General features: G+C 53.7%; 10 protein-coding genes across 10 annotated transcripts; 5 read left to right on the forward strand and 5 right to left on the reverse strand.

Annotated features, from left to right (window-relative positions):
* Nucleotides 1-553: 553 nt before the first annotated feature.
* N0V89_012217 (uncharacterized protein) lies at nt 554-3,435 on the forward strand (the record flags this gene model as incomplete). The annotated part of the gene is made up of 2 exons (XM_056220940.1): nt 554-849; nt 903-3,435. 2 exons carry the CDS (start codon nt 554-556, stop codon nt 3,433-3,435), a joined length of 2,829 nt encoding a protein of 942 aa, XP_056064927.1.
* A 2,140-nt stretch (nt 3,436-5,575) lies between these two features.
* N0V89_012218 (uncharacterized protein) lies at nt 5,576-6,019 on the reverse strand (the record flags this gene model as incomplete). Its single annotated transcript, XM_056220941.1, has 1 exon — nt 5,576-6,019. The coding sequence occupies one exon, from the start codon at nt 6,017-6,019 to the stop codon at nt 5,576-5,578; it is 444 nt and encodes a 147-aa protein (XP_056064928.1).
* A 1,368-nt stretch (nt 6,020-7,387) lies between these two features.
* Nucleotides 7,388-10,632, reverse strand: APL5 (AP-3 complex subunit delta; the record flags this gene model as incomplete). Its single annotated transcript, XM_056220942.1, has 3 exons — nt 7,388-9,600; nt 9,651-9,879; nt 9,925-10,632. The coding sequence occupies 3 exons, from the start codon at nt 10,630-10,632 to the stop codon at nt 7,388-7,390; spliced, it is 3,150 nt and encodes a 1,049-aa protein (XP_056064929.1).
* Nucleotides 10,633-11,073: 441 nt separating this feature from the next.
* On the forward strand, nt 11,074-12,094 carry oca3 (Inositol phosphatase SIW14; the record flags this gene model as incomplete). Its single annotated transcript, XM_056220943.1, has 2 exons — nt 11,074-11,658; nt 11,714-12,094. 2 exons carry the CDS (start codon nt 11,074-11,076, stop codon nt 12,092-12,094), a joined length of 966 nt encoding a protein of 321 aa, XP_056064930.1.
* A 419-nt stretch (nt 12,095-12,513) lies between these two features.
* N0V89_012221 (uncharacterized protein) lies at nt 12,514-12,969 on the forward strand (the record flags this gene model as incomplete). Its single annotated transcript, XM_056220944.1, has 2 exons — nt 12,514-12,613; nt 12,662-12,969. 2 exons carry the CDS (start codon nt 12,514-12,516, stop codon nt 12,967-12,969), a joined length of 408 nt encoding a protein of 135 aa, XP_056064931.1.
* A 2,058-nt stretch (nt 12,970-15,027) lies between these two features.
* On the reverse strand, nt 15,028-15,597 carry RPB11 (DNA-directed RNA polymerase II core subunit; the record flags this gene model as incomplete). Its single annotated transcript, XM_056220945.1, has 2 exons — nt 15,028-15,344; nt 15,417-15,597. 2 exons carry the CDS (start codon nt 15,595-15,597, stop codon nt 15,028-15,030), a joined length of 498 nt encoding a protein of 165 aa, XP_056064932.1.
* Nucleotides 15,598-16,565: 968 nt separating this feature from the next.
* PAN1 (actin organization and endocytosis protein) lies at nt 16,566-20,891 on the reverse strand (the record flags this gene model as incomplete). Its single annotated transcript, XM_056220946.1, has 4 exons — nt 16,566-16,720; nt 16,765-17,651; nt 17,699-20,248; nt 20,296-20,891. 4 exons carry the CDS (start codon nt 20,889-20,891, stop codon nt 16,566-16,568), a joined length of 4,188 nt encoding a protein of 1,395 aa, XP_056064933.1.
* Nucleotides 20,892-21,132: 241 nt separating this feature from the next.
* N0V89_012224 (uncharacterized protein) lies at nt 21,133-21,421 on the forward strand (the record flags this gene model as incomplete). The annotated part of the gene is made up of 2 exons (XM_056220947.1): nt 21,133-21,189; nt 21,236-21,421. The coding sequence occupies 2 exons, from the start codon at nt 21,133-21,135 to the stop codon at nt 21,419-21,421; spliced, it is 243 nt and encodes an 80-aa protein (XP_056064934.1).
* A 189-nt stretch (nt 21,422-21,610) lies between these two features.
* Nucleotides 21,611-22,832, reverse strand: MRI1 (S-methyl-5-thioribose-1-phosphate isomerase; the record flags this gene model as incomplete). The annotated part of the gene is made up of 2 exons (XM_056220948.1): nt 21,611-22,274; nt 22,318-22,832. The coding sequence occupies 2 exons, from the start codon at nt 22,830-22,832 to the stop codon at nt 21,611-21,613; spliced, it is 1,179 nt and encodes a 392-aa protein (XP_056064935.1).
* Nucleotides 22,833-23,371: 539 nt separating this feature from the next.
* Nucleotides 23,372-24,281, forward strand: N0V89_012226 (uncharacterized protein; the record flags this gene model as incomplete). The annotated part of the gene is made up of 2 exons (XM_056220949.1): nt 23,372-23,887; nt 23,940-24,281. The coding sequence occupies 2 exons, from the start codon at nt 23,372-23,374 to the stop codon at nt 24,279-24,281; spliced, it is 858 nt and encodes a 285-aa protein (XP_056064936.1).
* Nucleotides 24,282-24,322: the final 41 nt, after the last annotated feature.

Consider the following 24,322-nt stretch of genomic DNA (forward strand, 5'->3'; position numbering starts at 1 on the left):
GCCACCCGTACACCAGTGTCTGGTAAGTCGCTCCTCTGCTTGCGTTACCCCTACCCCGGCCTTCCGAGACGGCACGAGCATCGCAACCCTACCCACGACCGCCCTTGCGCACTTGTACCGCCTCGACCTGGCCCACAGAGCGCTGCCGAGGGGCAATTGCCCCAGACGCCGTCGAAGACAGCCAGAGACGCGCATATTGCAGGCATCCGCCCATCGACAGAATGACGTGGGAACTCGGCAATGCGAAGATCCCGGAGCGACTGTCATTCCTACAGCAACAACGCCCCTTCCCCCTCTAATGGATAGACACTGGAGTTTGAGCCGCACACTGCACCGTATCTTGAGACCGCAAGTTGCTGACTCGACACCGCAGATTTCGGACCAGTCCATCGTTGATACACCCCATTGAGCTTCTCGTCCGCCACACGGCCATACCACACGGCAGCTCCTCCGCCCTGTACCTCCAACGCCGCATGCGTTCACCCATCGTTCGACAACTAGCACCCTTCCCCCGGGGATAGAATAGCTATCTCCGACTTCCCATCGCTACATCATGGTCAAGGCAGGCTTGTTGGGCTTCGCGGGCCGCCGCAAGTCCCAGGGCAACATCATGGAAGAGGCAAGGTCAATGCCCGGTCCCGATGCTGCACCCGGGGCCGAGTCGCCTTCAGGGGGTGGAGGCGGTTTCCGTTTGATGACCACAAGCGAGGCAGAGGCGCGGAAGACGGAGGAGAAGCGCCGAGCACAGGAAAAATCTGCCTCCAAATTTCGGCCCTTCAGCAGCTTCAGTGCAGGTAACAAGGCGCGGAATCGCTCTTTCGACGAAGACTCGCCAGGATCCTCGAAACGGTATGTTTTGACCCTTCGGCCCAATACACCTCCGAAGCTAACACCATGCTCAGGGATAGTAAGTCGAGCAGTGGAACACAATCATCGCGCCCCTACAATAACAATAATAACGGCCAATACGGCTCAACTTCCACCCTCCCATCCTCCGCAGACACAGACCCGAACGACAACATCTTTGCAATTCCAAGGCCACACATGTCACAGCACAGCAGCTCGCCGAGTGGCCTGTCCGCAAACACGTACAAGAAGCAGCTGCCGGCAGTACCCCAATCAGAATACAGAGGCTATGGAGAGCCCACGTCGCCTGCAGGTGGCATCGGGCGCGTTCGTGCAATGACATCGTCTAGCTATGCCAGTACCGCCAAAGCACCGACCCTAGACGCCGACATGAACTTCGGTTCAACCGACTTCGACGACCTTTTTACTGGACTTGACCGGAAACCGTCCCCTGAACATGCCGCCGAATCCCCCGGCCGTTCCCTTTTGGCGGGTAAACGAACATTCCACGCGGAGCCAATCAAGATTGACCGCAAGCTGGAGGTTGAAGCTCCGCTCAAATCGTGGGATTCCCGTGGCTCCGCTGACAATCTTATGTCATCCCCACGTTCGCCCGAGGATGACTCTCCGCCGCCCCCTGTTCCTCCTCACAAATATGGCCACTACGCCCCCGTCGCCTCTTACAGTCCCGAGCTGAACGACGCTAACGACTACATCGACAACGACACACCGGTAGTTCGTCAACCTGTCATGTCCCAAAAATCACAGCGCGAAAGCTCCCCCGAGCAAGAACCTACCTCGAAATCGTCCTCGTCCGCCCCTTCGCTGGAGACACCACTCTCGTCGCGTTCAGGTTCCGACATCACAACACCAAAGGCTGCGTTGCGCACTGTGACTTCCCCTATATCTGAAGATGGAGATGATGACATCTTCGCGTCGCCTAGATCAAAACAAGTTGCGGTGCCCAAACCTGCCGCATCGACTCTGAGGGGAGAGCCTCGGCCGCAGCCTCCCGCGAGCGAGTCCGGTCGACGCGTCCTCACACAAGCTGAGTTCCGCGCACAGCAACAACGAGCAATGGTGCAACCGCAAGATGATAGTTCCGACGAGGAAGACTACGAGGATGAAGAGGAGGCGCAAGAGAGGGCGGCACAAGAAGCGATAGCTCGGCGTAAGAAACAACAAATGGACCTGGCAAGAGATCACATGCGTCGGACAACCACTGCGCCAGCAAGTCTTAATCGTCCGGATAGCACCAGTGAACCTTTCTCCATGGGCTTCCCATCCGAAACATCATTACAAGCGGACGAGTGGGAGGATGAAGATGTACCGTTAGGCATACTTGCGCAGCACGGGTTCCCCAATAAGGCCCATAGCAAAGGTCCGGCCCAACCCGCCAATGCGATGCCGTCCTACCTCCCCGACCGACCAGCTTCTGCTGGACCGAGTGATAACCGCGCCTCCACATTCCGACCCGTTTTCGCACGAAATTTGCCGGATGATCCGCACGTTTCGTTCATCGGAGGAGGGTTGGTTCGACCATCGAACCGAGAATCACTGGGATTCAACAATCGGGGCCCTGCTTCGATCGCAGGTGACTCTGTTGGTAACCTGCACATGAACATGCCTATGATGGGCTACCCTGAGCCTCAACTGTCCCAGCCGTCATTAGTCGAGCAGATACATATGCGCGACATGACCAAGCAAAAGTATATGGGCGGTGCGTCTAACAAAAAGCCGCTGGAAGGACCTTTCACCGGAATGCTTGGAGCGCAGATGAACCCGCCTATCCAGTCTGGAGCTGGCACTCGTATGTCTATGATGCCCGGGATGGGAATGGGCATGAACATGAACATGATGAACTCCCCTGTGGGCACGCCTATGATGGGCGGTCAGATGGGCGGTCAGATGGGATACCCAATGCAACAGAACGACATGATGCAGATGCAGCACTTCCAGCAGATGCAACAGATGCTTGCAGCACAACAGATGCAGATCCAACAGATGCAGATGCAGCACGCTCAAGATCCACGCATGTCGATGGCATTTCCAGGCAACATGTCAGACCCACGCATGTCAATGGCGTTCCCTAACCAGCAGATGGTGCCGCCGCAACAAGACCCGCGCATGTCGATTGCCGCACCCAGCCTCCTCAACGTCCCTTCCGTACAGCGACCGATGTCTATAATGCCAGTCGGCAACCAACAGACACCGCAACCCCCGCGGCCCTACTCAACACCCATTGGTGGCTCCATGGCACCGCCACCGCAACTGAATGGCTACACGCCGTCGATAGCACCCTCGGAGAGGTCAAATATCGGTCTCTCAGCACGCTATCGTCCCGTGGCGACCCACACTGATGCTAAGTCCAGTTCCTCGATGACCTTGCAAGCGTCCGGCGGTGTAAGTCAAAATCCTGTGATGGTCAAGGGCATTCTCAAGAACAAATCCCCTGTGGCGCAAGAAGATGACGACGATGGGTGGGGCAAGATGGCCGCCAGGAAGAGGAAATTTGATGTTAATGGCGGAGCAAAAGGAGGCGCCGATGATTCATTGCACGAGCTTGTCCGCGGCATGGACGCGCTTTAGCTCGCTTTAGCCATTTTGATCTTGAGCGTCATTTGGTCTTGCATTTTCCTGCGCATTTGCGATAATTTTCTTGATTCGTTGTATCATGTCATGGGCATTTCTGGAGTTAGCTATTCACATTGAGCGTTCACCGTCGTCTTTCCTTTTAACATTCCTACCTGTTGAATGTGGAGGAGAGAACAAAAATTTCTTTTCCTGGATTCTGACGCACTGGAAAACACGCACGGCTACTACGACTCGTTCTGCCATTTCCTCGAAGTCCTGCGGGAAAGTACTGGGCGGTGTAGGCTGCTTGGTTGTGGAAGAGCCGGAATTGCTGCATATGACCAACTCTCATTTCGATATGAAAGTGCTTCATCGGCTCGATCACAATTCCGATTCAGACAATTCACGTCTACTGCTAGCTGATGAAGATGAAAGGCCAGACCCACCAATTTGGTGATCGATCATCATCCCTACTCCATATTTCACTAATTTGCACACGGGGCCTGTGAAGCTTTCGCTTCAGTTTACATCCTAGTTCTCCTGTTTGCGGCTGCGATCGTTCACGTTCTTCGATATGCCATGGTTCTTTGCGTTCCAAATTATCTACAAACAGCAGAGCGCGAAGGAGAAAATGCGGCGGGTGCTGAAAGAATCGTGATTGTAAGGACTTGTGCCTGGGAGCGGACGTGTCGTGGACGGTAAACTGGATTCTGGTACTCTGAGGGGATATTCTTTGCCCCGTGAAGACGGCTGGAAGATCGTATGTTGTGTGCAGATCGAAAATGCGACTGCGGTGTCGCGATGTAATGAAGGTGGTTCTTGGGTTTTGTAAGCATAGGCATCTAATGGGTCATGGTGGATGATTAGGGGTTAGGTTGGGTTCGGCAGTAATACCCTCTTAATTCTAATATATTTCACTTCGGTCTGGCAAAGTTGTGTGCTTTGGTCTCATGTTCATTTAGTCAAGCTTGTGATCTGTAGATGGCATTTGCGCTTCTGCATTTGCTAAGGAGGATCTAGACATCCTTCGAAGAAACATAGCTCTACATGATTTTGCACTTTGAACAGAGAGCGCCATCGGCAGTACAACGGTGGGTGGATCCCCGGGCTGCAAGCAATAATCATATGTCTTTGAACGTGTGCGGATCTCAGTCAAAAGCATGAGCGCGCTCGACGTGATTAAAAACTTAGCAATCCGCCCTTTATCACATCTTGTTTTTGTCGCACTATTATTCGTTGGAGTGTAGTGCCTCCCAGGACACGATGATCCGAACTTCTTCCCTGAGTTTCTCCCCATCACGACCTGGTACTGAAGCTTGCCAATATGGTAGATGACTCCTCGGGAATGGCAGAGCTGAAATGGCCAGCGATTCCTCTTCTTTTGTTCGGAAATTTCAGACTGGCAAGACCCCCTCAATAGCCTAAACGTATTATAGCAGCGTTGCAAGCCAATTTACGTCTTTAAAAACTTGAAAGAACGCTTCCCAATGACAAGGCTGGTGGCGAGTGCATCAAGTTCGAGCGTGTACCCTTACTGTCGTAAAGCGGAGCATTAGGTGAGTATGATAAAAGGTCATACATGCAGCCCATAGAGAGCGTAAATAAATAGGGCTTACATACATTCAAAGGGCGTTCTAGGCAACAGGGTAATTTCATAAAAGACAGAACAACAAGATCCTCTTCGATACGATACATAGGACGCGTCATATTAGATCCCTTCCAGTTGAGCGATCCTTTCATTGATCTTTGACCGTTCGTCTCTCTCGCTCGCTGGATCGGCTCACTGATGTATGATACTGTTCCGCAGTTCATAGAATGGATATATCACGCAGCATTCCTACTGCAATGGTTCAACAGCTTCAAAAGCCTCTGATCTCTTGTCACAGCTCAAGCAACGCACCGGCTGGTGTATACGGCTTAGCCGTGTGTACTAGGTCTGAGGATGGGTACGAATCTCAGCAGTACGGAATATTCTCAACACCGTACTCGCTTTACAAGTATGCACGCATCTCAGATCGTCAAAGAAGATACGTTTATCGAAGCTTGTCGATACGGAAAGGACACATTATCTCGAAACGAATTGTCAAAAGTGTACAACTCCTCGATCCTACAGATAAGTTACATACCAATACACTACCTCTGATCTTCCTCCCACTCACCACAACCATCCCTTTTTCTTCTTCTCTTCTGGTTTGATATCCTCCCTATCGGCCACCTTCCCTACTGCATCTGACACGTTCCTCTTTTGTTGAGCAACCATTTTCTTGACCTCTTCTTCCAAACCTCTAATCGCCCCCTGTTGTTCACTCTTCTCCTCCACGACCTCAAGCTTGAGCCATACGTAGAATGCGAGCTGGTATGTGAAGAGGGCGACGAGGAAGGACTTCAAGACGGGATAGGTGTTGTTGCGGTAGAAAGTTCCTACGCGCGAGGGAGCTTTCTTGGGAGGTGGAGGCGCTTGGTTTGGGTTTGGCGATTGTGCTGGTGGATGGGGTTGTGGTGGAGCGGGGTCTGTAGGCTTGGTGGTGTACCGTCTTGTGGGGCGAAGGCGTTGCGCTATCCGTGGTGGTGATGTTCGGAAGAGGCGTTGTGCGTTCATCGTGAAAAGAAGTTGTTGTTTGAGGTTGTGGTAGCGAAATTATCCTGGTCAATGAATCGAACCGCTGCGGAGAACTGACGTAGTTGGGAAGACCATGTGTCTCTGCCAACTGAGCTTCTTGAGCTTCCAGAGAACAGCGATTGAGACGCTCTGGGTGTTGCAATGCGCTACGCCTTTAAAGTAATCCGTCAAAGCTTCAGGCACCGACTTTTCTTCCAACTACCCGCTCTTTCAGCAGCGCCAGATGAGGTGTAGAATCGTATCGCTCGATGTCGACGTTCCGTAATACTCGTCAACTGATTGTAAACGTGTCAACTCCTCCTGCGACAATGTATAAAGCCAGTGCGACAGCGCGTAGGTTCGATGGCCGGGCCGTAGCTCCCACGCGACGAAAGGAATCGCAGTCGGCAAACGGCAAACCCCCGAAGCTCACCTCCGCTCCGCAAGGGTCCGTCCGTGCGCACATTTCCGATAGAGACACCTTGCATCACCACCGTTCTTAACTTCACCCGCTGCTCCCACACACGCGACACTCGCATACGACTCGACTCGCCTCTTCCAGATCCCCCGACGAGCTGCTGTTCAAATCCGACAGCTTCTCTCTGTCTAGGCACCTCAACGACTACCACGATGGTACACTCCTCAATTTGCCCGCCGGGCTTCTTGAGCAACAACTACTGACGGACGATGTACAGGCGCAAACACCCCAACAACGCGCCGCGAATGCGCGATACGCCCGCCGCGAGGAGGGCAAGATGGGCAAGCCTGTGGACGACAGGGTCAAGCGCACGAAGCAGGACTTCAAGTCACCCATTAGCAAAGGATGGATAAGTATGTCTATCACCAACGCTCCAATACACCTTTTCTTGAAGCTGAAGGGAGTGTGCATTCTGGGGAAAGGTCTTTTGAGAATACAATGTAAAAGTGCAGGATAGGAGTGGCACGATAAGTTTAGAACGAACGGCTAACATGCGGACAGTCGTGCTAGGCTTTGTGTTGGCTGGCGGTGCGATCTTCGAGCTTTTGAAGCTGTTCTTCTAAGCCAACCGAGCCACCAACGGCGCAATATGGCTAAGAACGAGATAGAAGGGGGAGCAAAAGGAGACGTACGCCGCGTCGACAACAATAGCGGGGTTTCTTCATATTCGATTTCGAGCTTCTAGGGAAAATGGCGTTCACAGCGTGGGATTAGCATATGCAAATGATAGCTGTCTGTCGCGGTCTACTTGGACTTTTTCAATTGTGGGCAGCAAGGTGGCGAACACCGAATGCAATACACTCAATTGAATTCTTATGGGGTGGGTTAGTGATGTGAACAGGAACGCACGAACATGGTCATGTCCTTCAACATCATGCTCGACGTATCGACTACTCCTCAGCACCCACCGGCGCCCCGTCGTCCATACTAACAGCTCTCCGCTTCTTTCTCTTTTTCTTCTTCATCACGCCCTCTGTCTCCTTGTCCTCCTCCGCAGCATCGCCGCCTCCAGCTATAACCTTCTTCTTCTTTTTCTTCTTGACCGGCGCAACTTCACCCTCTCCCTCTCCGTTTGCACCCGTACCTTCAGCATCGCCAGTAGGCTCCTGAGACAACGCACCTTCTACCTCAGCCTTCCTGACCTTCTTCTTTTTCTTCTTCACTACCGTCTCCCCTTTGACCTCCAATCGTTCACTGGCGCGTTGCATCTCAAGCCTCAACCGTTCAACCTCGGCAAGTGCACGCTTCATTTCAGCTTCTTCTTGCTCCTTGCGCTCGATCTCGAAGCGCGTGAGTTTCCTACCTGAGCTATCGTCGTCGTCGAGAGAGAGTGAGCCAAGGCCAGAAGAGTCAACTTCCAACAGGCTCTTCTTCCCTCGAGCTTGCGCTGATGCAAAGCGTGGGGAGACGATGTCTTCCCGCGATGAAGAAGTAGAAGGCGCGTCGTTTGAGCCGAGCGTTTCGTCGCCCATGATTTCTATGCGACGAGGCGCACGACGAGGGCTCCGCGCTCGTGCAATCTCTTCTCTACCAGGCGACGGTCCGCGCTTTTCGAGCTCGAGGTCCATAATAGGTATTGAATCGATGTCGAGCTCTGTATTGTTTTCCCGAACAATTCTGCCAAGCGGAGTAGCTGCCCCGCTGCCCCTATCGCCTTCGGGATCGATGTAGAACGGGTCGTCCTTATAGCGTTCTTTGCGTTCTGCTTTCCGTCGAGCGATGATGTCAGGATCGAGATATTCATCTTCAGTGGGGTTTTGATAGGAGGTAGGTTCCTTCTGTGGTGCATCAAGACGCTCTGAGGCCGAGATCGCAGTTGGGGCTTGCGCTTCAGTGTAGGATACCGGGGCTTCGGTGTACGCCGCGTAAACGTCGTCTTCGTCTGCTTCGAAGCCTTCTAGTTCTGCTTGGGACAGGAGGTATTGCAGGTTGGGATTGATAGGTGTGTCGAGCTCTAAATCGTCGGGTACGGGTACTTTACGCTGAGCGCCTGGTGCGACAGGATTGAGTTCAGCTCCTGAGAAAAGAGCGGGTATGGCTTGGGTGAGCAGCAGGGGAGGCTCGGTGAATTCGCCGTGCTCTATACCAGTCTCAGTCCCAGAAGCAGCCTCGGAGGCGAGACGCATTAGCTCGAGATATTCTACTGCGCGTTCTTGAACCTCGAGATTCGGATGGGTAGACAATGGCTCCAGGAAGTGTATGATCCGGGCCATGAGGAGAGACATCAAAGTCTTTCGTTCCGGTGTCCATGAAACTTGTTCGTTGCTTGCCAAATTGGCGAAGACTTTCGGGAAAGCTTGTAGATACACCGCGAGTGTTTTCGAGGGTAGCTGCAACGAGGTCGGATGCAGTAGGGAAGATAGGACAAGCTCAGACTTGGTGAGGTAGGAAGCGAATTCTCCCACAAGCCAGCCAGCGTATTCAAGCACACCTTGTCCGCCGTTGCCGGAAGAAGGGAACATTTGATCGCGGAGGTCAACGAATATTAGCGACTGCGCCGCGTCAACTGCCTCAGGACGCACGCTCTTAACTCGTATGGCTACATTCTGTAGCTCTCGTCCGATATCGTGGCCCACGTCATCTGTCTGATCAAGGTCGCTCTGCTCGTCCGATGTAGTGGGTTTCGTTGCAGGCGAAACGCGCACCAGCTGGACTAGTACGTCGATGTACCATTCGAAATCGGTGATATTAGAATAGGTGTCACGCGAGCACATATCAAGGATTCTGCGGATGACGTTTGTGCGGTAGTCCTCGGGAAGTGGCGGCGGTTGATCCGACCGTTGTTCATGCTGTCGAAGAGATTCTTCAGCGTCCGAGTCATCTGACTCTGCATACGGTGTGACGCCGGTCACTCGGGCGCGATCGTTTGCCAGATTATCTGCGGAGGATGCGATAGGCGCGTTGCGAAGCTGTCGCATGAGGCGTCCAACGATAGCTGTAAGATTTTCGCTGTTGACCATGCCAACTACAAGGTCCAGAGCGCGCATTCTTATTGATATATCAGGATCGTCGATACACTCGAGAATCACGTCCTGTTGCTGCGAGACCAGATATGGGTGTGATTGGACGATCTTGTCAAACGCTAACAACGCAACATACTTTACTGTAGGAAGATGAGATGTGGCAAGGTACTCGAAATAGAATATAGCTTACAGTTCGCATCGCCCTCAATGACCATCATCCCCCTAAGCTTGCCAACGCATAGCCTTGCAACCTCTTCGCCTTCGGTCGTACCCTCTACAGCTTCCAGGATGCCACCTTGAATGATTCCACTGATACATTCGTACAGCAGGGACATTGCGGAGGTTTCTCGAATTATCTTAGTCAGCGGGGGAAGCAGCTTCTTGATTAGTCTAGGTTCCAGCGGGGTCAGAGTCGCGAACTGTGGCTGTCAGTGATGGCTTAGCTTCTGGGGCAAGTGACTGACAAGCTTGATGAGCTTTATGGCCATCCAGTTGTTTCCACCCTCGACAAGCAAGTCAAACAGTCGTGGCGCGAGCGGTAGGAAATCCTGTGGTCTTCGCCATCCCAGTTCACATATGACGTTAACAATGGCGGCTGTAACACTTGGATCTTCATTGTCGTCCTGAAGCCTTTCCTTGATCTTGGGCCATGCGGGTCGCAATGTTTCCGGGTATACAAGCGCTAATCTATATAGCGTGACAACTGTCTTCTTTCTTATTGCAGCGTGCGAATGCGTTAGACGGGGTAGCAAGTCGGAGAGCACAGAGCTCGCCATGCTCGGATTGATGACGTGCGGAATAGCGACCAGTGGCAGCGAGATGACAGGAGGCGTAGGGCTCGAAATATCCTTCTTGAGCTGGTTCTCTGCTAGCAGCAGCACATCTGTATCTCTTCGGTAGCTCTGGACTGCCGCCAGATATCCTGTCCGCTTGTGTCTCCATTTTGGCGAGGACATGACTTCCAAGACATTGAAGGAGGCCCAGGACATATCGTGACCAAACATCTCGAGGTACGTAAGCTTCATGAGGGCGGTGGATTTGAGGTCCATATCGGTGGAGCGGATTTCCTTGCGACATTCCTTAATCGACTCATCGATGTATTCTTTCTCGGTGCCTTTGTGGTTGCGCAAGCCTCGAATGAGGTCGTACAGCGATTTTTCGAACCTAGACATAGCTTAACTCCTATCCCATTGCACCACAGAACACGGTCCGTCTCGTACATGTTTGCGCTGCTCAGGTTATGTCCCTTCGCTGTCTCCCAGGGTTTCTGAGCGGTCGTGGAGGGGTAGGTGGGCGGGAGTGTCGTGTGCCAGCAGGCATGATCAGCGAAGATATGCCGGCATGAGGTGGTCTGATAGCGGGCAGTGGGCGGAAGCTCAGGGAGCTCTTGGGGAGGTTTGACGCGGTGGATTCGCAGATGCTGCGTGTGGTGCAGCGTTGACGTGCCTGATGGTGCAGCTTGGTGCCCGCCGGAGCCGCACTTTCGCCGACACTTAGCATCATCCCTGCACGCTCGAGCTCCCGTCCGCTCTCCGCAATCCATTCCAGCGCGACGTTGCTCCTCAGAAACGGCCATCAACTGTTATACGTCTGCCTCGTACATTACCCGCAAAATGGTGCAGGCGAACCTCTTGACTCCACCTTCCCGGATTCCTCCTCAAACCGCCCTGCAACTTTCCCAGAAGGCACCTCTGATCCTGGCCTCCGCGCCGACTTCCTCATTACCGTGGCCGCTGTCGCTCCTGTTCAGCCGGGAGACGCCTGAGACGTGGGCGATACACGAGAATCTGCTGTTGGCCGCATTGCGCACAGGCGACGATGCGTCAGCGCGCCAGATCCTCGATCGCTTGACCACACGCTTCGGCGCTGACAACGAGCGCATGATCGCACTGAAGGGTCTATACGAAGAGGCTCTCGCAAAGGACGACAAGGAGCTGGAGAAAATATTCAACGATTATGAAAAGGTACTCAAAGAAGATCCCACAAACATGAGCGTGAGGAAGAGGAGGGTTGCGGTGCTCAAGAGCTTGGGGCGGACGGCAGATGCCATTACGGCGTTGACAGTGTTGGTGGAGAACAGCCCGACCGACGCGGAAGCATGGGCCGAGTTGAGCGAGCTGTATGCGAGCACAGGCGCGTTGGGCCAGGCCATCTTCTGCTTGGAGGAGGTCCTACTGATCATGCCGAACGCTTGGAGTGTACGTCTGCTCTCTTTTTGATCCCCCGGGACTAGCCAGCTGATACGGTCGACAGGCACACGCTCAAGTAGCTACCCTTCATTACCTGTCCGGGTCTACCTCCATCCCTGCATTGACCCTAGCTTTGCGACACTTCGCTCGCTCCGTGGAGCTCAATGACTCGTACCTTCGCGGCTACTACGGCCTGAAGCTCGTATCTCAGAAGCTACTTCCCTTGCTCTCGGAGTCATCCGTGTCGAAACGAAACGCTGACGAGGACGATGTTGCACCGCCAAAGCCACAGTCCGTGAAGAAGTTGGAAGAGATTGCAACCGCCAAGCTTGGTGAAATTATACGGCAATACAGCGCAAGCAAGGCAGGCCAGAGCGGGTATGATGAGGCCGAAGTCATAGCTGCCCGGGAGCTGCTCGACCGAGACGGCAAGGTGGAGCGGTGATCAGGGGAGCGAAGTAGAGAGGGAATGTTTGACGAATTACGATACTCTCTGCAACTCTATCGGTAGCATGCCATGGCTCGGCACGATGTTAGTCCAGAGAGCGTAGAAACGAGCAGAATGCCGTGCAAGCCCGGGCCATACAACACAAGCCCCGATTTTGCGGACTGAGACCAAGATACCCATTGAATGTAACCAACGGGAGGCCACATCGCAATCTAGAATTCAAGAGCTTTCGAAAAATTGCACGTAGAAGTTGCTGCTTCCTCGAATAGAGTTTGTTCGTGAGGATGATGGCTCCTTCCCTTTTTGAAAGCATGCCGGCCAAATTGTTCCATCTAAAGTCGTAAACCCCCCACAACACTTCACTTTGAGACAACACAACAAAAGCCATACCCACAGCAAGCGTACACAGCTCCACAATGTCCGGTGCACTTTCCTCTACCAACTCTGCAACCGCTGAAGACCTTTACACTGAAGAACAGAAGACGCTCGTCAACAGCCCGCTTTACAGCCTTCTCCGTATGTTCTTTCACATTATGTGTCCATGGCTAAACTCATGGTATTTAGGCCAGCAAGTCATAGACGACATGGAGGCCTATGCCTACGAGCACGGCCTTGACGACGACGAGGATCCAATACCACCGGAGGTCTTCAAGAAAGGCCACATTCGGAACGTCATCGGCTTCATCGACTTCTGCATCAGCGATGCGTTGTACAACAATCCTTACAAAGTTGTTCCCATCGTCTACCTCGCCTCTGCCGGCATGCTCATTATATGCATCGTCATTAAGGAATACGTCATATTCCAGGCCACAAAGCGTCTCATGAGGGAGTGGGTCATCCAAATACACTCTTCGATCCATGCTGGCGGCTAATGAAAATGATTTGTAGTCCGGAGCACCCCGACCTCTTCGAGAAGTCCCTGGATACGCTGGCGAGCATAATGCCCGTTGTCGTTACTCTGGTGTTGTTTCTTTTTCCGCCGCTTATTGCGAATACGTAGATGAATCGGTGCCGATAGCGCAGAGTGGGACCGGGAGACGTATCAGGCCTGTTTGTTTCCTCACCTATGTAATACAGAGGCGAGTTCATGACAATCTTCTGTTGTCTGCAGTTGTATGTCACTTGTCAGTGACTACTCAGTACGTAATTTATCGATTTCTGAGAAACACATCCTGGAATATTAAGAGGCTTGTGGCTCGAAGGTTCTCTCCATTCTAGCATTTTCTCCCATGCGGCGGCTAGGCAAAACTGCACCGAGGGATCTTTACATCCGACTACCAATATGAAACCTCCCTGGCCCAATACAGATGCTCTTTTAGATACGACTCAATGACGATTACATAATGTTTGAGTCCGCGATCCTGATCACAAATCCCCTTTCGCAATGCTGGCCAAGAACCTCCCCCTGATATTCCTCAACCGATGTGCTAACCTTCACCAAATCAACTCAACAACAACCTCCCCCCTTTCCAACAGAACGTCCACATGTCACATAACATCAAACTACCTCCCACCTATCCACTCCCTTCTCTTCCTTACACTCAACTAATCTAACCTGCCGGTCCGCCGTCTCCGACATCGCCCCGTGATGCATTTCCGCCAAACTCAACCCCATGCCGTTCGCTCATCCCCAGGATGAATAAGTAACCCAAAATACCCTGGTCGCAGCATCCCAAATTCAGAAAATCCGTGAAGCGATATGGCGCCAATTTGGCAACTTCGTAAGCTGAGGCGCCATTCTGGAGGAGGATTGAGCGCAGCGAGGTCAGCGTGATTAAATTGTTATGAGCGAGGATGTAGGGGCGTTAAGGAGCATTGGAAGCGCGGCGCGCGTGATCCGGTAGGTTCCAAGGTTCCTTTGATGTTAATGACGAAGCTGCTCCACCATTCTATGGGCTCGCTCTACGCGTACGCCATGGGCACCTAGTCTTCCTTGATGCCGGCGTTATTGACTAGTAGTCCAACCCCACTCCCCAGTGGTTTGAGAAGCTGCGGCCGAAACGGTGTCGGGGTCTGTTGGACCTTGTGTAACGAAATGAAAATGATTGTACTCTCACCGTCAACATGTGGAGAGAGTCTTTCAATATGACCACAAACCCGAACAAGAAAGGAAGTACAGTGAATCGCTCATTGGGCGGATACAACCATTGATAGTGTACAACGGCGGGAGCGGAAACAAACACGGAAAGATTTAGAAACTTCGCTCTTCGCATCGTGGTCAGGCTCACATCCGCAGTTCGTGAGCATCGATTCTCCCTGAGTAGCATTTTGTCTCCGTTCGTAAGACGTGATCTGGGCAGGCTTCAGGTTGGTGGACTGTACTCTACACAACGTCAAGCGAAAGACCAAAATACAGCCGATGGGAAGCATGACTATGCAAGATCTCGTTCTGGAAAGCCCGGTATTGGCATCTAGCCAGCAAGCAGCTCCGTATTCATTCATGGGGTACAGTAACAACCACAAAAGGGAATGCGGAACTGCACGTTGCGGCGAAAGCTCACTGTCATGCCAGAATGCTTATAAAGGACAATGGCGACTTCTCGGCGGAAGTGTCGATAAATGTTCCAGAGCGACCGTTGCCATTCGGTCAGTCAGAAAATAAAGTTTTCATTTAACTGATGGATGAACTGATGGAGTGCCCATGCTGGCAATCTTTGGTGACGCAAAGCGCTGAACCTCTGGGCACGAAATTGTACCTCAATCGTGACTTTGTGTCTTTGGGTATACTCACCGTGCTAGAAATCAGGCAGCCATGTGCAACAACTGTGTCCGCCTCAGAGCGATATATTAGGACCTAGACCTGGCACATTGAATCCACCAGCCAGACACTAACCGTTCTAGCAATTCAGACTAATACCATACGCCGTCCATTTTCCATGCGATCATCCAAAACGCCGAAGATGCATACTCATTGCTCCATCAAAAGGGACCTAGTAGTTGCCTTGATCCCGGACCTCAGCATCCCGCTGTCCCTCCTCGATGATCTTCTGGTTGAGCCACTCGCCCTGGAAGCTCAACGAGACCTTGCTTAGATCCTGGATGACATCCTTGCAGCAGCGCACAACCGCATCTTTGGGCGTGATGCTGCCGTCAGTAGTGACACGGAGTTCGAAGGTTGCGAAGAGCGGGTGCGGGACCTTGTATGCGGAGAAGGTGATGAAGTCGTATTTGAGGAGGCGCTGGGAGATTAGGTTGCCGAGCGTGTGGTCTTCTTTGTTGAAGGTGAAGACCGTGGTGTTAGGGACCTCTGTGGGAACACTTAGTTTGCTGAAAGCTGAAAGCTGAAAGCAGAGGGAAATGTGCCTTGCGGGCTACGTACTGGTTTCCTCACGCACTTCGATCTTTTGCTGGCCCTCGTCGAGAATGAAGAGCTCGAATCTACCAGGGAGGTTTTCTTCAGCAGCTGTCTTGTGGCTGACGTAGTGATACGGGACGCGCTTCTGGGCGTTCGGGTTGTCGTTGATGAGTTTGGCAGTGCGCAAGATCTTAGAGCCTTCCATGATTGCTGATCTTATTTGGCAGTGTGCGAGCGAGCTTGATATGTGCGCGGGTGAGTCTGCGCGGGGCGGTGGATGTTCGTCGAGCGGCGCATGAAGCTGGGTGCTTTTACACTCGCTGCGTTGCTATGCCGGGCGCTTGCCATTGCTAGTTGCCCGTGCGACGCAGCGCCGTGGTTGAAAACGGGCTCGCACTCGTCACTGACACGGCCAGGCTTTCATGCGCTCGTAGGAAACCGCGCCGTGTATTCGAAGCGCTGCGCGGACTGCAACTGCCACACTCATCGCCGACAACCGAATGCTAGAAGCGCATGAGTAGCGGAAGGATGAACGTACCTATCGGGCGCGTTCATCTTTGCGACTGGACTCCTAGTCTATTACTTTAGCTTGCGAGATCCTGCTCGCTGGGATTGTTTTAAAGATGTCGTATGCGTCGAAACGGCCGGGGCGTCCGCTGGGTAGATGGCAGATGGTGGATATATGGGACTCAGATCCGTGGCGACGTAGTGCGAACACAGTTATGGATGGAGGCGACGGTTGATGTAAGAGCAGGCGGCGAGCACAAGGTGAGGTTCGACTTCCACCTACCTGCGGTCCTATTGTCGAACCCGCACAGACCACCGGACCATTGTTCGCCGAAGCTTGAAGAGCTGTCAACCTTCTCTCACTCACCCAAACGTCGCCCATGTGACGAGTACAGTGCGGTGGGATTCAGACACCATTTGTGTCCTAGACAACCTTGGGGGCCCAAGTCTAAATATCCTGTTCTACTTTGAATCGTCCAGGCAGATGGCGATCATGCACATGTAAATACGTTGATCGCCCAGGCACGCTCACACGCTTATAGTTATCAAACGAAACATATGCAGGATGGCTGCAATGACATGTACAAGATGCATTCAAGCCAACCAACTCACGGCACAACTACATTATCTATACAACGAATCTCACACCACTACTTGAATCCAAGACTACAAGACTTTGCCGGCTGTAGGTGCCTGGCTCCTGTCCTTCGTCTCAACCTTCCTTAAGCCTTTGCCCGCCTGGATTTGACCCAGCAAGGCACCTCGATCGGCCGCGCCAGCCGGAGGCCGCACCGGCGGCATACCAGGCGGCGGAGGCGGTCCTCCAGCAGGGGGTGGTGGCGGTCCCGGTGGCGGTGGGGTGCACCTCCAGTTGGCATAGGCGGAGGTGGCGGGATACCGGCAGGCGAAGTTACTGCCGGGCTTTCTGCGCGGTCACTTTTGTTGTCCATCGAAGAGAGTGGGCGTGGAGGCGCCATAGTGCCGAAAAGCAGCGAAGCCAGCTGCTTGGCGCCTCCCTGCGGCGCTTCATCTTCATCGTCGGAGGAATCATCAGAGTCGACGACAGACCAATCATCCTCCTCTTGGCGACCGCGCGTGCGTGCGGGAGCAGTGGGATCGCTGAACGCCGCCTTGTTAGCATTCTCCTGGGTCAAACGATGGAATGGGTTCGTAGACACTTCGCTGGTGTTGCTAGGGAGAGGTGGAGGCGTCGAGGCGTGGTTATCTTGACTAGACAACTGCATCTTCTTCAAGAAAGGGTTCTTCGTCTCGCTGTCACCATGTGCAGGGTGAGGGCTTGTCAGTGACGACGTTGGCGGGCTAGCCATAGAAGAGGGCGGGGTGCTCGTTTGTTGCGGTACCGGCGGAACTATCTGTGGCATCGGAGGAGCTGGTGGTGGCGCCGACGGTGAAGCAGTGTCGCGGTGAAGCTCTTGACTGGCGGTCGGTGTGGTGTCATTGGGGGTGATGTTTTGAGGGCCTTCATCATCCGACGAAGACTCCTCATCATCGAGGTTCTGCAGTTGCAGTTGCAATTGGCGCTCACGTTCCCGAATTTCTTCCAGCTTGCGACGCTGTGCTACAAGCTGTGCTTCCTTTTCCTTGGCTTCACGTTTGGCGGCCTCTTTCTGCTTCTTCTGCTCCGCCTTCTTGAGCTTGCCTTGCTCGACTTGTTCTTGCATTGCGCGTAGTCTGGCTTCAGCCTCCTCTTCTTGCTGGGCCAATTCGTTCTCTTGCCGGCGCTCCTCTTCCCTGTGACATGTTAGCATCCATATACAGTAACATCGGAGAGTGCGTACTCCATGCGTTTGCGCTCCGCCTCCTCAGCGTCCTGTTGCTCACGCAGAGCTTTTTCAGCCATGTCATGCTCGACCCTCTTGACCTCGGCTTCATGCTGGTCAGACTTTTGTTTTCTTGACGCAGGCGGCGGCGGGGGTTTCTTGCCGCTAACCTTCGCCGCAACTGGCGGCGCAATCGACTCGTCCTGCAGGCGTTTCTGTCGTTCTTCTTCGCGCTTCGCATCTTCCTCTTCAGCTTTGCGGCGTTTCTCTTCCATTTCTTGCTTCTCCCGCTCCTGGCGTTGCTGTGCGCTTTCTCCTCCCTTGACTGGAGGGCGTAATCCAAGAGCAGCCAATCTTTCGGCCATGCGCGCCTCAGCTTGTTGTTTGATGAATGCCGCACGTTCTTCAGGCGTTTTGTACGATGAGTATGAACCGCCACCAGATGTGGTCGAAGATGGTCGGGGAGTCGGCTCAGCACTGCGTGCTGGGCTCTCGTAGCGAGAGGCCGATGTAGTCTCTCTATTCTCTTCGCCGCGTGAAGTCGTCTGGTGACGGGGGGTTTCCTCTTTTCTAACACGCGCGGAACGACTGCTTCGTTGAAGATCGAAAATGAAATCCTTCACCTCATCCTCTACACCCAACGCATCTTCCCAACGGCGACGTTCATGTTCGCTAGTGTTGTCATGTCCTCCCTCCTTGAGGCTAGCTTCCAACCCTTTGGTGTACTCCCTGACGCTGTCCTCTACATCGCGAATCATTCGCTCGTTGTTTTCACGCTCAGATCGGACTCGGGAGCTCTCTTTCTCCAAGCGCTCGGCAGCCGCACCTGTGTCGTCTCCAGTAGTCGGCACAGGCTTGCCGGTAAGAGCGGCAGAGCGTGCTTGCATCATAGCTTTGGCACGAGCTTTCAACCGATCTGATTCAGTGACCGAGCCACCTGGACCAGTGCCAACAATAGCCGACACGGAACCAGGATGCGCTTTCGCGTCTTTGAGCCTGAAGAGCTCCAACTGAGCATCTGCAATTTCACGCTCCGTCCGACGTACGTTCGAAGCGAGCTCAGGTAAGCGATCAGTCAAGTTTTGAAGCTGGCGCTTGAGAGCACGGCGCTCAGCGTCGGAATCATTCCCCCTAAGGGCGGCTTGCGGGTGTGCGTCAATATCTTCCTGAACCCTGCGAATGCGACGATACAAGTCATCTGCTTCTCGTCGATCCCTACGGTCGAGCGCATCATCCTCATCGGTTGCATTCTCGTCGCGGATATCGATCGCATCTAAGAGAATTTGCTTCTCCCTCACTAGCTTCCTGAGTTGATCTAGGGAGTATTCTGGATCTGAACGCTCCGAACCGGGTGAAGATGGCGTGGCTGGGGAAGGAGAGCGACCACCAGCACCGACACGGTGTCGTGCACTGGAACGATATCCCATGTTGTCATCATTATTACGGAAGACAGTGGCATCCTTGCGACCGCCTGTAGCTGGGCTTCCAGCTCGGAAGGAGTGAGATTTCAGGTAGCTCACACCAGTCTTTTGGGGTTGTAGAAAAGCGCCAGTATTCTTCCTTTCTTCTGCATCGCGAGAAAGCAGCGACTTCATAGCGCCAATAGAAGCGTTTATATTACGGGTTGAGGGTGGTATCAGTTCCGGAGGCAGACGGTTGGGTACGGGATATCCGTTAAGTTTCCGGTAAATCAGATGCATGGCAACAGCAAACTCATCTAGGTTTAGGCGACCGCGATCAGCGGAGTCAGCCAGCGTCCAAATACGCTCCAAGTCGGGTTTAGCAAGTCCACTTTGACCGAAGATCTCAAGCGCCTGCTCGCCACTAATATAGCCCTTACTGAGGCCGTCCCAAGCCCTAAAAGTATCATCATAGAGCTTCTTCTCGCCCTTCGTGATAGCCCATGGGATGGTCGCATTGCCACTAAGGCCAGTGGTGGTGTAACTGTTGCTCGCTTCACGGCCCGTCTGCGGCATCATCCGCTGGGCAAGTGCTTCGATGTTTGGCAAGCCTGTAGTAGGATTGTTGACCAGGCCCCATTGACCCGGAGCTCCTGTAGGCTGTGCATTTAAGGGAGCAAACCCTGTCGGCTGAGGGGCTAAGCCCGTTGGTTGCGGGTTCAGCCCTCCGCCAAAACCTGTAGGCATTGGGGGCATGGGTGGGCGAGGACCTGTGTATCCACCTCCGAGGTTCTGCCCAAAACCTGTCGCCTGAGCTTGTAGACCTCCCTGAGGCCCACTGAATCCGGTCGGCTGAGACACAAACGAAGTCAAGAGCTGGCTGTTGGACTGTTGTGGCTGTGGCTGCTGGATTGTGGGTACGTTCTGAGAGCTCTGGTTCAACGGCTCGTCGAACTTGGGCGCATTGCTCGTAGTAGTCGAGCGACCGGGCTGCTCGTCCACCACGCCAAATGAGATGATGTCCACCATGCTCGATACCTCATTCTTGACACGTTCCGGCAAAGAGTTTGGGAGATCCTTGCCTGTCAACTTCAAATTACACAAGTACATAGCGAGGGCGAATTCGGGGAAGAGAAGCTGGCCCGACTTGGTGGTATCGGAGAGAGTCCTATCATTTTTAGCATTGGCCCAATACGGAGCCATCTCAAAGCCTACCAGATGTGCGAAAGAGCGTCTCCTGGAAGCTTCGACCGCATCAACAAATCGCGGGCTTGGTCTCCCGACAGAGCTTGCGCGTTTCCCACGGCCGATTTAAACAGCTGCTCGAACTTGGCCTGGTCTTGCACCGTTATAAAAGACAGTCTGATGTTCGGGATCTTGCTCGACTTCGCAGGGACCGGAGGCGGGGCTTGCTGTGGCGCGCCCGGAGCTCTGAACGAATCGGCCATCTGTGACGAGGTCATGCCCGTGGGCTGCGGTCGCTGCGGCTGGGGAGGAGGAGCTTGCTGTGCAGGTGGCGCGCCAGTGTGAAAGGGCTGTTGTTGCGGAGCTTGCTGGAATTGCTGCCCCTGCTGCCCCGGATAGCCCGTAAACTGGGGTTGCTGCTGCTGCTGCTGCTGGAAGCCCGGCTGGCCAGGATAGCCAGTAAACTGCGGCTGCAGCTGGCTCCCAGCAAATCCAGTCGGCTGAGGCCCAAGTGCACCCTGGAAGCCGCCGGGCTGTTGGAACGATTGCTGTTGGCCATACTGGGGCTGCTGCCCAGGTCGGGCGCTGTTCCCACCCCCTAAGTACGAGTTGGACCCAGAGAACATGGTGTGGAGGAGCGAGCGCGGCGATGAAGCTCAGTGGGCGTCTCGCATGGGTGGGTTCGAAGTAGGGTCAGAGATCGGAGGTCGAGGAAACAGTTGGGGGTGGAAGGTGACAGGTCGCGCTCTCTGTGCCGTGCTTCCACGTCGTGCAGGTTCACGCTAGAGCTTCGTCATCTCTCCATTGGTTCGAGCTCACCTCAGCGCCACAGGACGCGCGCCTCTCCCACTTCCACACTTCCACAACATGTCTGGCCAACAGAACGGCGACGCCGGCGACCATGTCGAGCCAGATTTTGCGCAGGTCTGAATTGAGCACTCGTCTCAGAGATGCTTGTTGACGAGCTCAGGCCTTCAAGGAGCTCGCTCGCGGGGAAGGCGCAGCCACTGCTCTGGAGAACCACCTCGACGCACTGGAAAAGAAGATCGAGGAGATGCTCGCAAAAGCTGAAGAAGATGAGAAAGACCGCAAATCACGACCCAAACCATCGGCCACTGACTCGTCTTCGAACGATGGGAGCAAACCAGCAGCTTGAAGCTCCTCGCTTTTGACGGCTCTTTACGAGATACACGAGACCCCTTATAAGGTGGTTGCCACGGCGTTGAGGATCAGAGGGACCTCATATGGAGGGAACGGTCTAGAGGTATAGCGGGAGTTCATGCATCGAATTATGCTGCTTTGTGGCGGTCATTCGCGTATTGGGGGGAGGGATGCGCTATATTATCTATATCCCTCCAACAGTCGACGGCTTGATGTTCGAACCATCCGCTTCAAATACTTTTTCCAAATGGAAAACGCCGTCGCTGTCCTTCTCCACTACTCCCACTTCTGTAACGATGCCATCAATCAACTCAGCCGGCGTTACATCGAATGCTGGGTTCCAAACTCCGATTCCATGTGCAGCCACGCTGACCGTCTCGACCACTGCAAGGTCCAGGTTTATACCGTCATGCCTGGGGCCTTTCACGAGAAGCACCTCTTTGCCTGGTCTCTCTTCAATAACAATGTCAGCACCAGACTGGGTGTCGAGGTCAATGGTAGTTCGCGGCGCAGCAACTAGGAACTTTACGCCATGGTGCTTTGCAAGTATGGCCAACGAATATGTTCCAATCTTGTTTGCAGTATCACCGTTCGCAGCGACCCGGTCTGCGCCAACGACGATGCCGGCGATGTTCTCGCTCTGTCCCTTCTGGCGGAGTAACGCTGCGGCCATGGAATCCGTCACCAACGTGGCTGGTATCTTGTCGTGTACAAGCTCGAAGGCTGTCAGACGGGATCCCTGGTTGTAGGGCCTGGTCTCAGAGCAGAAGGCATGTTTCAAGTTGCCCTGAGCGTGTAATGACCGGATAACTCCAAGGGCAGTGCCATATCCTGCAGTAGCAAGAGAGCTGCTTGATCAGTAATGGCCAAGGGAATGCGCAGATGGCTTACCCAGTGTTGCAATGAGTCAACATGCTGATCTGACCTTGCTTCGCAGCTGGCGTATTCTTTACTAGCCAGTCTGCGCCGTGGCGTCCAATGTTTTCGTTGTCGCTCACATCATCAATCAACATTTGCTCTGCTGCCGCCACGTACGCTTCCCGCACTGCATCGCCAGTTGCTCCTGCTTTCTCTGCAGCTTCTCCTGTCGTCTTCCTCAACTTGCGCGCTGCATCTGCTAGATTCACAGCGGTCGGTCTGCTTGTGACGAGGTAGTCCAGCTTTTCAATGATGAAGACCTTGACTTCTTCGGCGACCGAGGGAAGCTTCATGTTGGTCAACTCGACCGCCAGTGCCAATGCTGCTACGATGGCAATGGCTGGGGCACCTCGTGTCCGCATCTCCTTGATCGCATGCCACGCGTCGGTGCTCGAGTAGAGATGATCATATTCTTCTGCATGGGGCAGCTTTAACTGGTCGAGGATCTCCAGCTGACCCCTGGAGTACTTGATGGCCTGGAGTACCATCCTCGCTTCCGACAGCGAAAGTTGCGAGAAGGCTTTCTGGTGCTGAAGAAAAAGTTGTGTTTGCCCAAACGTGAGAGCAGCCGCCCCGCTCTGCAGCAGGGATGGCAGGAACGACTAGCGCGGGGTCATCTTGGGGGATGCTTCAAAGCTTCTCCATCTCAAGCTGCATTTGCATATCGACCCGAACACACAATTGCTACATGCCTTCTACCTAGAGTGACGGATTCTAGGGATGCTTGAATCGCGGCGGCCACACGCAGCAGCGTATTCGAAACTAACGTCTGTTTGCTAACCGCATTCGCTCTTCCAATCCACCCCAGCTGCAACATTCTGACATCACCACACAAGGAATGGCTAATCGAACAATGGAGCTTTCGAGCTTGAGACCAACACTTGTTAGACCTCCCAGCAACCGCTTCTTTCTTTTCTTCTCGATATCAGGCTTGCTGCGCTCCACAGTCTCTGCGTTCTTGCACAATTGAAGATCGTGAGCGCTCGAACAGTGCATCGTTACGCGGGTCATAAATCGTCGCTCCACCATGGCTTCAAACCTAAGCCTCACATCCACCCTCTCACTCGCAGACTCCAAGTACAGAATCCCCCAAATTGGGTTCGGCGTCTACCAATCTCCGCCGTCGACCTGCGTGAACTCCTGCGTCACAGCCATCAAAGCTGGCTATCGCCATATCGACACCGCACAATACTACGCCAACGAAACCGAAGTTGGCAAGGCCGTTCGCGACTCTAAAGTCTCCCGTTCTGACCTCTTCATCACCACTAAAATTCTCACTCCGGGTAAAGACGTCGATTCAACGTACAAATCTATCGAGGATAGTGTCAAGAAGCTGGATGGCGAAGATGGCTATGTGGATCTGTTCCTGATACACAGTCCCAACGCAGGAAAGGAGAGTAGACGACTGATGTGGCAGGCGTTGGAGAAGGCCAAAGAAAATGGCAAGGTCAGGGACATCGGGGTCAGTAATTATGGTGTTGGGCACATGGATGAGATCAAACAGATTGGGAAGGTGTGGCCTCCAGCTGTCAACCAGATCGAGGTATGTAGTGCGGATTTGACGTTTTGCGGGGAGCTGCACTAACTGTTCAAAGCTCCACCCATGGTGCCAGCAACGTGAGGCTGTCGAGTACTGCAGGAAGAACAACATCGTCGTCGAAGCCTACTGCCCAATTGTCCGGAACCAGAAGGCGGATGACAAGACCCTCAATGGCATTGCAAAGAAGCACAAGACGTCGCCGAACCAGGTACTCATCCGCTACTGCCTCGAGAAGGGCTGGGTGCCGCTCCCGAAGAGCGATACGCCGGAGAGAATCGAAAAGAATGCGGACGTGTATGGCTTCGAGCTAGATGACAAGGACATGAAGAGTTTGGACGGCCTAGACCAGGGCAAAGACGGGGCCATTGTGCAGGCTGTTAACAATGCGCCGCAATAGGCATGATGGTACAGACATGTTTGCAGAATCTTCAAATCCCC

Source organism: Didymosphaeria variabile (genome assembly GCF_027946475.1).
Source record: "Didymosphaeria variabile strain IMI 356815 chromosome Unknown scaffold_10, whole genome shotgun sequence".
NCBI classification, from domain to species: domain Eukaryota; kingdom Fungi; phylum Ascomycota; class Dothideomycetes; order Pleosporales; family Didymosphaeriaceae; genus Didymosphaeria; species Didymosphaeria variabile.